The 11,458-nt window shown below is 44.7% G+C and overlaps 6 protein-coding genes across 6 annotated transcripts; 2 read left to right on the top strand and 4 right to left on the bottom strand.

Annotated features, from left to right (window-relative positions):
- Positions 1-2: 2 nt before the first annotated feature.
- V1516DRAFT_675889 (uncharacterized protein) lies at positions 3-2,067 on the bottom strand. Its single transcript, XM_066922321.1, has 6 exons — positions 1,981-2,067; positions 1,886-1,909; positions 1,696-1,806; positions 1,553-1,638; positions 529-1,488; positions 3-466 (listed from the first exon to the last, which is right to left on the bottom strand). Exons 2-6 carry the CDS (start codon positions 1,905-1,907, stop codon positions 146-148), a joined length of 1,500 nt encoding a protein of 499 aa, XP_066777650.1. The 5' UTR covers positions 1,908-1,909; positions 1,981-2,067; the 3' UTR covers positions 3-145.
- A 243-nt stretch (positions 2,068-2,310) lies between these two features.
- V1516DRAFT_638323 (40S ribosomal protein eS24) lies at positions 2,311-3,304 on the bottom strand. Its single transcript, XM_066920064.1, has 4 exons — positions 3,175-3,304; positions 3,024-3,052; positions 2,610-2,917; positions 2,311-2,553 (listed from the first exon to the last, which is right to left on the bottom strand). The coding sequence occupies exons 1-4, from the start codon at positions 3,175-3,177 to the stop codon at positions 2,501-2,503; spliced, it is 393 nt and encodes a 130-aa protein (XP_066777649.1). The 5' UTR covers positions 3,178-3,304; the 3' UTR covers positions 2,311-2,500.
- A 929-nt stretch (positions 3,305-4,233) lies between these two features.
- V1516DRAFT_696022 (hydroxymethylglutaryl-coenzyme A synthase C terminal-domain-containing protein) lies at positions 4,234-5,787 on the top strand (the record flags this gene model as incomplete). Its single annotated transcript, XM_066924020.1, has 4 exons — positions 4,234-4,290; positions 4,389-4,491; positions 4,547-4,960; positions 5,015-5,787. 4 exons carry the CDS (start codon positions 4,234-4,236, stop codon positions 5,785-5,787), a joined length of 1,347 nt encoding a protein of 448 aa, XP_066777648.1.
- Positions 5,788-5,845: 58 nt separating this feature from the next.
- V1516DRAFT_675879 (uncharacterized protein) lies at positions 5,846-7,030 on the bottom strand. The gene has a single exon (XM_066922320.1). The coding sequence runs from the start codon at positions 6,942-6,944 to the stop codon at positions 5,967-5,969; it is 978 nt and encodes a 325-aa protein (XP_066777647.1). The 5' UTR covers positions 6,945-7,030; the 3' UTR covers positions 5,846-5,966.
- Positions 7,031-7,092: 62 nt separating this feature from the next.
- V1516DRAFT_675876 (homoserine dehydrogenase-domain-containing protein) lies at positions 7,093-8,505 on the top strand. The gene is made up of 2 exons (XM_066922319.1): positions 7,093-7,180; positions 7,237-8,505. The coding sequence occupies exons 1-2, from the start codon at positions 7,150-7,152 to the stop codon at positions 8,325-8,327; spliced, it is 1,122 nt and encodes a 373-aa protein (XP_066777646.1). The 5' UTR covers positions 7,093-7,149; the 3' UTR covers positions 8,328-8,505.
- Positions 8,372-10,441, bottom strand: V1516DRAFT_707579 (uncharacterized protein). Its single transcript, XM_066924178.1, has 2 exons — positions 10,030-10,441; positions 8,372-9,951 (listed from the first exon to the last, which is right to left on the bottom strand). The coding sequence occupies exons 1-2, from the start codon at positions 10,177-10,179 to the stop codon at positions 8,542-8,544; spliced, it is 1,560 nt and encodes a 519-aa protein (XP_066777645.1). The 5' UTR covers positions 10,180-10,441; the 3' UTR covers positions 8,372-8,541.
- Between the last annotated feature and the right edge of the window lie 1,017 nt (positions 10,442-11,458).

Genomic DNA, 11,458 nt, shown 5'->3' with positions numbered 1-11,458 from the left:
GGCGTGACACTATTTTTCTCATTTTGATTACCATGAATTGCATTTTAATATTAGGAAACTTTGAATTTGTCTAGATAGTAGCGAACTTATAATTTGAACTCATCTTACAGCTGCATTCTAAAATTAGAAAATTGGAGCTAGTCTTTTACGACTTTTCGTTATCAAGTTCCTCGATTCCAGTGAAATATGATGGTCCTTGCTGATATGCTCTCCTTGGACCATTAATCGGCGCTATATTACTCGCAATCGCTTCGCTATAAGTGGGCGGGTCCATTTCTGCCGCAGAACCGTCCTGCTTAGAGTCAGAAGCGGCCGCGTACGACACGATACCAGCTTCTGAATCAGCGTTAGCGACATTTACAGGCGCGTAGGGGCTTGGACTGAATGGACCTGTAGAAGTTTGCACCAGTGTGTCCGGCGGTTTGATACCAGAATAGACTTGGATTTCAAATCCAAGTTCCATTGTCTGAACAGACAGTTAGTTTAACGAAGAATTGAAAAAGACGAAAATGAATAAGTTCTACTTACATCAATGCCTCCATATGAGCCGTGAGATATATCTGCCAAGACCTCAAGATTATAACTTCGAGAAATGTTACAAGTTTTAAAAGTTGGTGGTACAGTATCAGGCAAGACTAAGAACTCAGCCCATTTTGCCAAATTGAATTCAGCCTCCAGATCTTGCTGTTGGTTGCGAGATTGGTTTGACGTGCCCATTTTGAGAGACATATTTTCAATATTTGCAATGTTCAACATCAGCACCGACGTCTTACGGTTAATGTCAGCCATAAGCTCAGTAGTTGCCACCAGATTGATACAAAGCCGATGCAGGAATATAGGCACCGTAAAATGGATGCTATTCGGAGCAGTTATGTATAACTTCAATGGTATCAGCTCGCCAGGAACAATGATCCTAGCATCAGGCATTCGTGCCTCGAAATAAAAAGCCGGTCCAACTTCTCGGGTGTAAGTCGTTCGACTGGACCCAGACGTTATCGCACGCAGAACTGACCCAAACTTGCTCTTTTTCTTCGGCTGCTGGCCCTTAGGATCCGCAGGCGCGTACCCCCCGTTGGGTAAATAAAAAAATGAATGCTTCCGTCTGGCATAAAACAGCGCGTCAGATTTAGCTAGACGTGGGGGCTCGATCGGCAAGAATACAAAGGGCAGAAGCTGTCTTGCATTGCGTTGATAGAATTTTGGCTTCCGGACAGTAACTTTAAAAAAATACTTTATCACTCCTTCCTCGACCTCGGAAAATGATGGTGGGAGGGTTGTTATGATATGGCGCGTCTCGTCTGGCACATCAAGGAAGCGCGAAATAACGTTTGATTGTGCCTTGCAGTTATTGTTGATCGGAATTCGAAACGAAAATGGATAGGAATAGCTACCCGGGGGAAGTGTGTATCCGTCTTTGCCTACGTTGACGGTCTCCTTGAGTTCCTGAAGATCTGGCGGCGGGAATACATCTTGCGTTATATAGAGTAGCTATCGATCCAATCCATTGATTAGAAACAAATCGACTTCTCGAACAGATCTGCAGTCTTCTTACCTTATGACTTTCAATGACTGTCTTCATTCCACCCTTCTCGCCCTTTGCGGGGTTCTTCGGGACCTGGAACTTTGTCCGTGAGATGCCTACACAGATGCCGGTCAGTCCTTACGCTGTTCTCACAGAAACTGCAATAAACCCACCTTCGAGCTTGACCTGGATCGCCGCAACGTTCTCCTCAGAAGATAGCGAAAGTAAAACACTTCCTCTCACGACATCGAGATTCGTAAACGCTCCTACATCCTGTCTGTCCACTAGTTGGGGAGACAAAGATAGATTAGAACAATTCTTGCAGATTGGTATTAAAGACACGATTTGGTTCTGTCTACTCACAATGTATTCTCACGTTGACCATGGCTAGTGTATCTTAGTCGTGATCTTAAAATGTAATTACACTTAATCAGCAGTCATATATCATAGGTCTCTACCTTAGACTATTCAATTCTCATATCGGTCGATATAAATTACTTGTATGTTCGCTCACACTTATCCGGCCCCTTCAGCTCGCCCAGAAAGGTAATTTTTTGGGTGTTTCGAGGCCATACTCGTAAATGAGCGGCGCTCTTATGCTTTCTTGGGTGAATGTTCCAGCCAGGTGACGTAAACTCCGTTGTGTTTTTCATGGGGCTTGTGTCACAATAGTTTATAGTGGGGTTTGTACGATACCGCCAAACCCATCAATAACTTATTAGGTGAGAAGGACGAAATAATCATTTGATGAGATCCAAGACTAAGAATCTTCGCATCCGAACGATAGCTATATGAATAATAGTGATTCAATTTCGCTAAACCAATTATTCTCAACAAGTTCACAACATTCGGACAGACGAGGCCGATAATTTACCCAGAACTTTACCAAACTACAATAATCATGGAAATAAGGTACACATATTTACTATAGACACAACGAGAACAGTCCGTAATAAAACAAAATGAAAATAAATGCTTTTAGTTCTTCTCCTTCTTGATCTTCTTGCCAGTTCCGCGAGTCTTCTTGTCACCTACATCAAATGTTAGTTTATCGAACATACACATCTTGAAATATAAATGAACGTACGGTTCTTCTTCTGTTTTCGCTGTTGTCTGCTCGCTCTCTCGACCTTGGTAGCCTGTCCAAGTCTGATGAGGCGGAAGGTGGGCTCGAAGCGCTTGAGGTCCTCGACAGAGTCATAGATGAGAGCAAAGCCAGTGGACTTGCCACCACCAAACTGAGTGCGGAAACCGAAGACAGAGATGGTCTCCTTGTCGGCCTTGTATAGAGAAGCAAGATTCTCCCGAACATCGTCCTTCGACACATTGGCCTTGTTAGGGTGGAGAACGTCGACGACCATCTGACGACGGGCGAGAAGAAGGTTTCGGACAGCCCTGTTCGATGTGTTAGTTATACCATTTCTGAATTGTGATTCCATCTTGAGTCCGAAACATGGAACTATCAGAACAAGCAGCAGCAATTAAAAGATTTCTTTCTTACTTTCTGGTGCGAATAGTGACAGAATCGCTCTACAAAACATATTAGTCCACAAAAACTATTTTATAAAAGAGCAATTGAAGTTGATAGAAGAAAACAACTGTGCTCTCATCGATCAAATCAACAGCCCTAAAATAATATATCTAATACGAACCATTTTGAATATTATTTGGGTTTCTCAACAAACGGACAAATGTGTAAAACCAAGATGTAATAAGAAGGAAACAAGATCGCGAAAACAGTTTCAAAAGACACTCAAAATTGCATGCGCCGCGCTTGGAGTCTCATAGTTTAGTATAGCGAAGCGTTCAGGCATCAGATTCAGTGTTGAGATTTCATTCGTACCGGAATTACATTACACGTGACTAAGCTATGTGACTGTTTGATTTGTAGGGCTTTTAGCCCTACAAATTTTAGCCACAGGGCTGACAACTAGCCACAGCTATTTCATCTGACTAGCCCCTGATAAACACGTGAATTCTCGGATCTGATGGAGGTGCAGCTTGGATTCGTATTAGTATTTGTTGATTTTTAGTTAGAGCAAGTAATAGTTTAATCGTAATCACTGGAAGACTATCAGTTAAAAATAAATGTTCAGCTACAAGCCAAACGATTATGCGTTTGGAGAAAGTATCTGACCAACGCCAGAATATATATCTCGGAGTAAAGTCGGATTCGTATTCGTACTGTTCGTTCCAAAACGCAATCCGGAAAACGAGCCAGACTGGGAATAACTAGCCCAGTCCAGAACATACGCGTTTGCAGGCCCGCTCAACAGTCTCAGATATACGCCTAATATCATCCCGTGCAGGCTCTCAGCACGGATCACGTGCGGACAGCCGAACTGGGACTGCGAATTAGTTGTATTAGAAGGAGACACAAATGCGGTAATGTACACATTAATTTGAGAGAAACCGAGTTTTTTGGGATTGTTCTTTTTGCCGTAGCTTTAGTCATGAGTATTGGGCTGAATAGACGTCTTGCGTGCTAAAATCTACGCGCTGAAAGTGGCGAAAAGCACTGGAATTCCTCCTCTGAACAGCTAGCAGCTCCCACCGAACGCCGCGCGCGGAATAGTTAAATAATAAATAATACGGTCCGGGGACCCTCTTTGCGCGACTCTCCCCCGAATCCCGTCCTATCTTATCACCCCGACTTATTTCAGTTCACTTAGCACTCTATTGTGTTTCTACAATCTAATACTTTGGCTATCATGACTCGTCCCACGAATGTCGGCATTAAAGCCGTTGAAATCTACTTTCCCAACCAGGTATGTGTGGAGTTTGCTGTCTAGCAAGTGCGCGTGTTCCCTCTTTGAACTGCGAGACGCGTTTATTGTCTCCTGATAGGGTGCTAACATGCTTTTAGTATGTCGAGCAGTCTGAGTTGGAGAAGTTCGATGGTGTTTCCACAGGAAAATACACAATTGGTCTTGGACAGACCAAAATGGCATTTCCTAATGACCGTGAAGGTAGGTCTCGCAATCTGCTGTTGTACTCATTGACAAGGACTGACAAATGTTCCAGATATCTATTCTATGACTCTTACCGTTCTCTCTTCGCTTATTAAGAAGTACAATATTGATACCAATTCCATCGGTCGTCTTGAGGTCGGAACTGAAACTTTACTGGACAAGTCTAAGTCGGTGAAATCTGTGCTCATGCAGCTCTTTGGTGACAATTACGATATTGAGGGCATTGATACCGTCAATGCTTGCTATGGCGGTACTAACGCTTTATTCAACTCTGTAAACTGGATTGAATCTTCTTCTTGGGACGGCAGAGATGCCATTGTTGTTGCTGGGGATATTGCTATTTACTCCAAGGGAAGCGCCCGACCCACCGGTGGTGCTGGTGCGGTTGCGATGCTAATCGGACCTGACGCTCCCATTGTTCTTGATCCTGTTCATGGATCTTTTATGATGCATTCATATGATTTCTGTGAGTATCAAATTTTTTTTTGCTGAATCAAATCATCGTGCTAATCTGGGATAGATAAACCTGACTTCACAAGTGAATATCCTGTCGTTGATGGCCATTTCTCCTTGACATGTTATACCCGTGCACTTGACGGCGCCTATCAAGCGTATAATAAGAAGGCCCAAAAGAATGCTTTGTCTCAGCTTAATGGGCATATTCCCACTGGTCTAGATAGATTTTCTTACGCTATTTTCCATTCGCCAACTTGCAAACTCGTTACGAAGTCTTATGCGCGCTTGTTGTACAATGACTATCTGGCTAACCCGGAGTCTTTTTCGCTCGAGGTTCCAGAAGAGATCAAAAATCTTAGCTATGAAGCATCGCTGACTGATAAGTCTGTCGAAAAGTTTTTCCTTAGCTCGGCCAAGAAGCTTATCCAAGAGCGCTTGGTTCCTTCAATGACTGGACCTACGATGTGCGGTAATATGTACACTGCGTCGGTGTACTCTTCGCTTGTTTCGCTTTTGTCAAATGTTTCGCCTGAAGATTTATTAAACAAGCGAGTAGCTGCGTTTTCGTATGGATCTGGACTTGCCTCTACTTTTTATAGCTTTGTTGTCAAAGGTGACACCAGCGAGATCCAGAAGAACTTGAACTTTTTAGATCGTCTTGAGAAGAGAAAATGTCTCACACCAAAAGAATATGAGCTGTATCTTGAGTTGCGTGAGAAGGCCCATTTGCAAAAGGATTTTGAGCCCACCGGCACGATTGAAAACCTCGTGCCAGGTACTTATTATCTGACCAATATCGATGGCAAGTTTCAGCGAAAGTATGCGATCAAGGAGTGAATTGCTAGGAAGGAACTCAACTAATTTAATTTTTTTGCATCTGCATTTAAAGTCTATATGTTATTTACTAGCTCAGAGGGTACAGGTAATGGAGGGTGAATTATAGGGTTGTATTTTTATGAGATAATCGATTCAAATTGTAATTTTTTCTGCTGTTCTAGCTAAGAAAATATGTATCATTAACGGGACGTAGAGAGCTTTGCTTCGCTTGCGCGTTTGCGATTCGTGTTACGCCTCCAGATCGATTGCAGTTTGCTGACACTTTGACTGAAATCGACATGGATTCTTGAATCGTCAATGAGAGCGCCTTGCATTTTCAAATAAGCAGCTTCACAGTCCTTTTTGTTTTCGTACTCGATAAATGCATATTGCAGTGATTTTCCTGTGACTTTGTCGCGAATAACTTCGCAAGACAATATTTTGCCACACTGCGAAAAGAAAGTCACAAGGTCGTCATCGTCTGTGATTGGGTTCAGTTTGCAAACGAACAAAACATTCTCTGGCGGCTTTACTTCTGCATACGGTAGATCTCCAATAATTTCAAGAGTTAGGGCTTGTGAACGGGCATCCAACTTTCTCCGATGTTCCTCTGGGTCTTCTGGTTCCTCTGGGTCTGGTAAATCTTTCGAATCATGATTTAAACTCGATCTGTCTTCTTCGTCTGACTGTGAAACAGAGATATTCGCTTCGAGATTTGAAATCGATGCTGGAAGTTGTCGTTGGTTAGACCTTTGTCTGGATTGAGGCTCTGATTTATTTCTGTATTCTCGAGCAGGGGCTTGTTTGTGATGACTTGATCGGTGGCTCGACCTGTCGTAGGACGACTTTTCTCGACTCGAACTTTCACGATGATAATTCCTGTCTCGAACTTCTCTATCGCGGACATCTCTGTCTCTTTCACGTGCATCTCTTTCCCTGTCCCTTTCCCGCCGATCAGAATGACGAGAATGATAAGAGTGAGAAGAATGAGATGACTGAGAAAATTGAGAGGAATGGTGATGCCGATGACGATCTGACGAATGATAGGATCGGTCTCTGTCTTGATCTCCGTTTCGTCTATCGGAAGATCTATAAGATTTCGACCTATCCAGATCTACATTCCAATCTCGATCACGTCTAGGTGATTTGGATCGTGTTCGATGTTCCCGGGAGCTCATTTCAGCGTACTCAAGTCAATAACTCACTTGAGCATGATACAAAATGCAATCTCAATTTCTCGACAATAAAACTACGTAAAGTTTCGTTGTGAGTACATGTGACTGCGGCGTAAGCAACCCCGAGGAGAGATTTTGACTCTACCAGGAATAAACCTGTTGAACTTCATATCTGAGAAACAATTACTAATAAAATACGCTAATAATCATGAGTCGATCTGTTAACGTCGCAATTGTCGGTAAGTTATTGGATATGAGTGATTTTTGACAAATAAAGACGGTGCTAATTAGCCAGGCGCGGGCCTAGTTGGGTCGGCATTCATCAATCAATTGATGGCTATTCATCCTGCGGTTACTTACAACGTTATTGTAATTGCAAGGTCAACGAAAGCGCTGATTTCGAAATCTTACGAACCTCTAGAATTAAGCAATTGGACAAAAGATCTTGCATCAGCGTCTGCAGCGTCTGCGCTGTCCCCTGGAGATCTGGCCGCCTATTTGGAAAAGAGTCCTGCACCTGTGATCTTGGTTGATAATACTTCCAACGAAGCCTTGGCGAGAGCTTATCCGATGCTGCTTGCACAAGGTGTATCGATAGCAACTCCAAATAAAAAAGCATTTTCGTCCGAGTTTGGATTATGGACGGCGATCAATATGTCGTCGGCAAACGTTGCTTCAAAGCCAACGAAAGGTGGACTAGTGTACCATGAAGCTACAGTAGGTGCTGGCTTACCTGTTATTAGCACTCTCAAAGACTTGGTTGCCACAGGTGATGAGGTTGTTAAGATTGAAGGAATTGTTTCCGGCACGTTGTCGTACATTTTCAATGTTTTCTCCACCCCTTCCAGTTCGTCTGCGCCAGTCAAGTTTTCAGATGTAGTCTTGAAAGCAAAAGAGCTGGGATACACTGAACCTGATCCTCGCGAGGATCTCAACGGTCTAGATGTTGCTCGCAAGTTGACAATTCTTGCTCGTTTATCAGGTGTTCCAGTTCAATCTCCTACTTCGTTCCCTGTCGAATCGTTGATTCCGCGACCTCTCGAAGAAATTGAATCAGTCGAAGAGTTTCTATCGAAACTTCCGAATTACGACGACAAAATTGAGGCCCGTCGCAAAGAAGCTGCTGAAAGTGACAAAGTCTTGCGATTTGTCGGTAAACTTGACGTCTCCGCACCGCAAGGATCTCAAGTCAAGGTTGGTATCGAAAGTTACTCAAACTCCCACCCATTTGCTTCTTTGAAGGGCTCTGACAACGTTATTGCTATCTATACCAAGCGATATGGTGATAATCCTTTGATTATTCAAGGTGCCGGTGCCGGTGCTCAAGTAACGGCTATGGGAGTTTTGGGTGATGTTTTAAAAATCGGGGAGAGAATCACAAAATGACTAGATATTCGGGCCAAAATATAATCGATAACATATTTAATTCTAGCAGATTGACTATCGAAATTATCTATGAAAGTTTAAATAGTTCTAATTGTATCAATGATCTTTATAAACTAATTTTGAAATCATGATTCCATAAAAAGAAGTATACGAAATTTCAGACAGAAACAAAGGTAAAAAACAAATATTATCGAATGAGTAAAAAATAATGAGATTACCAAGAATCAATTCTCATAGTTCCCTTCTCCTGGAAGTTAATATGCATCTTGAAAGCATCCTTGAGAATATGAGGCTCGTGGCCGGAACCGCTCTTAAGAGCTAGAGCCTCTGCTCTATCAAGATACTCAGTCAAGATAGGCTTGTAAGCAGGGTGAGCACACTTGTTGATGATCTCACGAGCACGTTCACGAGGAGCAAGACCACGGAGATCAGCAAGACCCTGTTCAGTAACAAGGATGTCAAGATCATGCTCGGTCTGGTCGATATGAGTAGCGAACGGAACAATGCAAGACAGTCCATGGGGATCAACCTTGGTAGGACGGGCAGAAGGAGTATGCATAACAGACAATTTGGCGTTACGGAGGAAATCAGCAGATCCACCGAGACCATGGAGCATACGGGAACCCATAACGTTGGTCGAGTTAGCATGACCGTAGATATCAGCCTCTACCGGAGTGTTCATGGCAATGACACCGAGACGACGGATGATCTCAGGCGAATTGGAGATCTGCTGTGAACGGAGGAGAATCTTCTTGGAGTAGAATTCGAAGTTGGAGAAAAATGTCTCGAAACCTTCGGGCGAGAGACGGACCGAGGTGGAAGTAGCGAAATCAAGACTGCCCGAGTCAAAGAAAGGAAGGAACGAGTCCTGGAGAACCTCGGTCCAGACATTTAGACCCTTGAAATTAGCGTCATTAAGACCCTCGACGACAGCGTTGGCAATGTTACCAATACCAGACTGGAGAGGGTGGAGCGAATCAGGCATACGGCCCATGGTGACCTCATGCTTAAGGAATTCGATGAGATGTCCGGCAATGCCGCGAGAAACCTCATCAGAAGGCGAGTTGGGACCAGTGAGCTCCTCATAGTCAGACTCGACAACAGCGACGACCTTGCTGAAATCAAGAGGGATGTAGGGCAGACCCATACGCTCCTCGACCGAGCTTACGAGGAAAGGCTTTCTGTAGGGAGGATCCTCAGGAATCATAATGTCATGGATACCCTCGAAGTTGGGAAGCTTGGTGTTGACTTCGATAATGATCTTGTCGGCGACAGCCATGAGTTCGGGGGTAGCTCCGACGGAAGCACCGGGAACAAGACCACCATCCTCAGTGATGGCAGAGGCCTCGACAATGGCGGTGTCGAGAATGTTCTTGCGGTCGAGCGAATAGTATCCATACATCAAATCCTGAGGCCACATGGAAAGATGCTTGTCGAAGAACATCATGCTGCCGTTGTTGATGGCCTTGGAAATGTTCTTGCCGACCTGATGGGGCGAACGACGGGAGATCATGTTCAGTTCAGCCCACTTGCCCTCAATGGCATCAGGAGCAGAGGCGCCGACATAGAGAGCAAAGCGGAGATCGCCTTGGAGATTGTTCTTCTCGACGTACTCTTGAAGGGCCTGGAGGAGTCAGTAAACCGAACAAACGGACGGTGAACGCGAGAGAACGCGACGAAGATTGGAAAGGATTTCACGCACAATTGGTACAGCCTTCGGAGCACCGACACCGGTGAAGCCCGACATGCCGACATGGTCACCGTTCTTGAAGAAACGGATGCACTCTTCGGCGGAGGTCAGCTTGGAGAGGAAGCGGGGGTCGCGGACACGGGACTTGAGAATGGACGACATGGCTGCAGGAAGAGACTACTCGGAACGGACACAACAATGGCAAGAATTGAAGGACGATCGACACGAAGAACGAGAACGGAAACTGTCCAAACGGAAAGAACAGGCGAAGGAAAACTGGGGAAGCGTCTGAGGGGAAAGAGACAAGAAAAAGCCGGAGCAGCAGAAAAGCTGGAAAATAAGAAGACTGTCTGGTGCACGCCCAAAGGAACTACCCAAAGAAACGCGTCGGTCACTAATCCACTAAAGGCGGAGAACTGTCTGAACAATCGTCTGTCCGCCAGCCGCGGACAGGATTGATTGGTCCATTGCTACTTTGGCGGGGCGGGGGTCTGCTCACGTGACTATGCGGGGCGCGCCAGCGGACGAGCGGGGAACGAGGAATGGGGAGAAGGCGGTTAAGACGGAAGAGGCATGCGGGGGACAGATAGAGCAGGCAGGACTTTAAAGTATGGCAAGGAGGACGAGCGAGAGTACGTTATTGGAGATGATGAACATTAGCTGCTACTTCCGACGAGAGAAGGAGAGACAGAACGATTGTAGTCAGAAATTACGAGAAGAAAGAACGAACAAACGAACGAACAAGAGAGATGAAATGAATCTATGTCGTCGGATCCGAATTGACGAGAACCATATCAAGAACCAAATCAGAAACGAACTCAGATCAAACTCAGATCTGTTTGTTTTACAACCAAAAAGCTGTCGACTTCCTACAGACCAAGGTGGAATTTTAAAAAACGCGTACAAACGTCTACAAATCTACCAGAAAACGAGAAACTCGGAAGTCGGAGACGGAAGCGTTCCATCAGAAAAGTCAAACCAGCCAAAAACACACAGTCATACATAAAATCAGCAAGCAAGAGTAACAAACCCTTGAGTAGGTAAGATCCGGTGGGTTCGAATGCATATATGTATATTCGTCAACTTACTTTGCAAGGTCAACGGTGCACGACTCACGTGCAAGTTATCAAATCATGAATGCCCGATTTGATAGTGACAAGGAGCAGGAAATGAACACACAATTTAATTGACAGAGAACTACGCAACATCTGGCAAAAACCAAACCTGCAGAAATCACCGCCAAATTAAAACCAAATCAAATCCACTTGTAACAGATCTAATCGCCCGGACTCCTCTCCTCCGCTCCACTCAAAATCAGTCCATCGCTCCGCTAATATATATAACCCGCCGGAAACCGAGCCCTTATGTAACTTCCACTCTTCCGTCTGCCCGGCTGCCGATGCCCTGAGCTCTCCGAGTCTGCCCCGCGGTCTCTCTGAAA

Source organism: Lipomyces oligophaga, assembly GCF_038497815.1.
Source record: "Lipomyces oligophaga strain CBS 7107 unplaced genomic scaffold V1516scaffold_4, whole genome shotgun sequence".
In the NCBI taxonomy this organism is placed as follows: Eukaryota; Fungi; Ascomycota; class Lipomycetes; order Lipomycetales; family Lipomycetaceae; genus Lipomyces; species [Lipomyces] oligophaga.
This window is presented reverse-complemented; position numbering and strand designations above follow the sequence as displayed.

Coding starts and splice junctions, on each gene's coding strand:
- V1516DRAFT_638323 (XM_066920064.1), bottom strand. Junction 2,918..3,023: donor GTCACTATTCGCACCAGAAA/GTAAGAAAGAAA, acceptor CACATCGAACAG/GGCTGTCCGAAACCTTCTTC. Junction 2,554..2,609: donor GCGAAAACAGAAGAAGAACC/GTACGTTCATTT, acceptor CATTTGATGTAG/GTGACAAGAAGACTCGCGGA.
- V1516DRAFT_675876 (XM_066922319.1), top strand. CDS start 7,150: ATGAGTCGATCTGTTAACGTCGCAATTGTCG. Junction 7,181..7,236: donor TGTTAACGTCGCAATTGTCG/GTAAGTTATTGG, acceptor CTAATTAGCCAG/GCGCGGGCCTAGTTGGGTCG.
- V1516DRAFT_675879 (XM_066922320.1), bottom strand. CDS start 6,944: ATGAGCTCCCGGGAACATCGAACACGATCCAAATCACCTAGACGTGAT.
- V1516DRAFT_675889 (XM_066922321.1), bottom strand. CDS start 1,907: ATGGTCAACGTGAGAATACATT. Junction 1,639..1,695: donor GATCCAGGTCAAGCTCGAAG/GTGGGTTTATTG, acceptor GCATCTGTGTAG/GCATCTCACGGACAAAGTTC. Junction 1,489..1,552: donor CAGTCATTGAAAGTCATAAG/GTAAGAAGACTG, acceptor TTGGATCGATAG/CTACTCTATATAACGCAAGA.
- V1516DRAFT_707579 (XM_066924178.1), bottom strand. CDS start 10,179: ATGTCGTCCATTCTCAAGTCCCGTGTCCGCGACCCCCGCTTCCTCTCC. Junction 9,952..10,029: donor CTCCGAAGGCTGTACCAATT/GTGCGTGAAATC, acceptor TGACTCCTCCAG/GCCCTTCAAGAGTACGTCGA.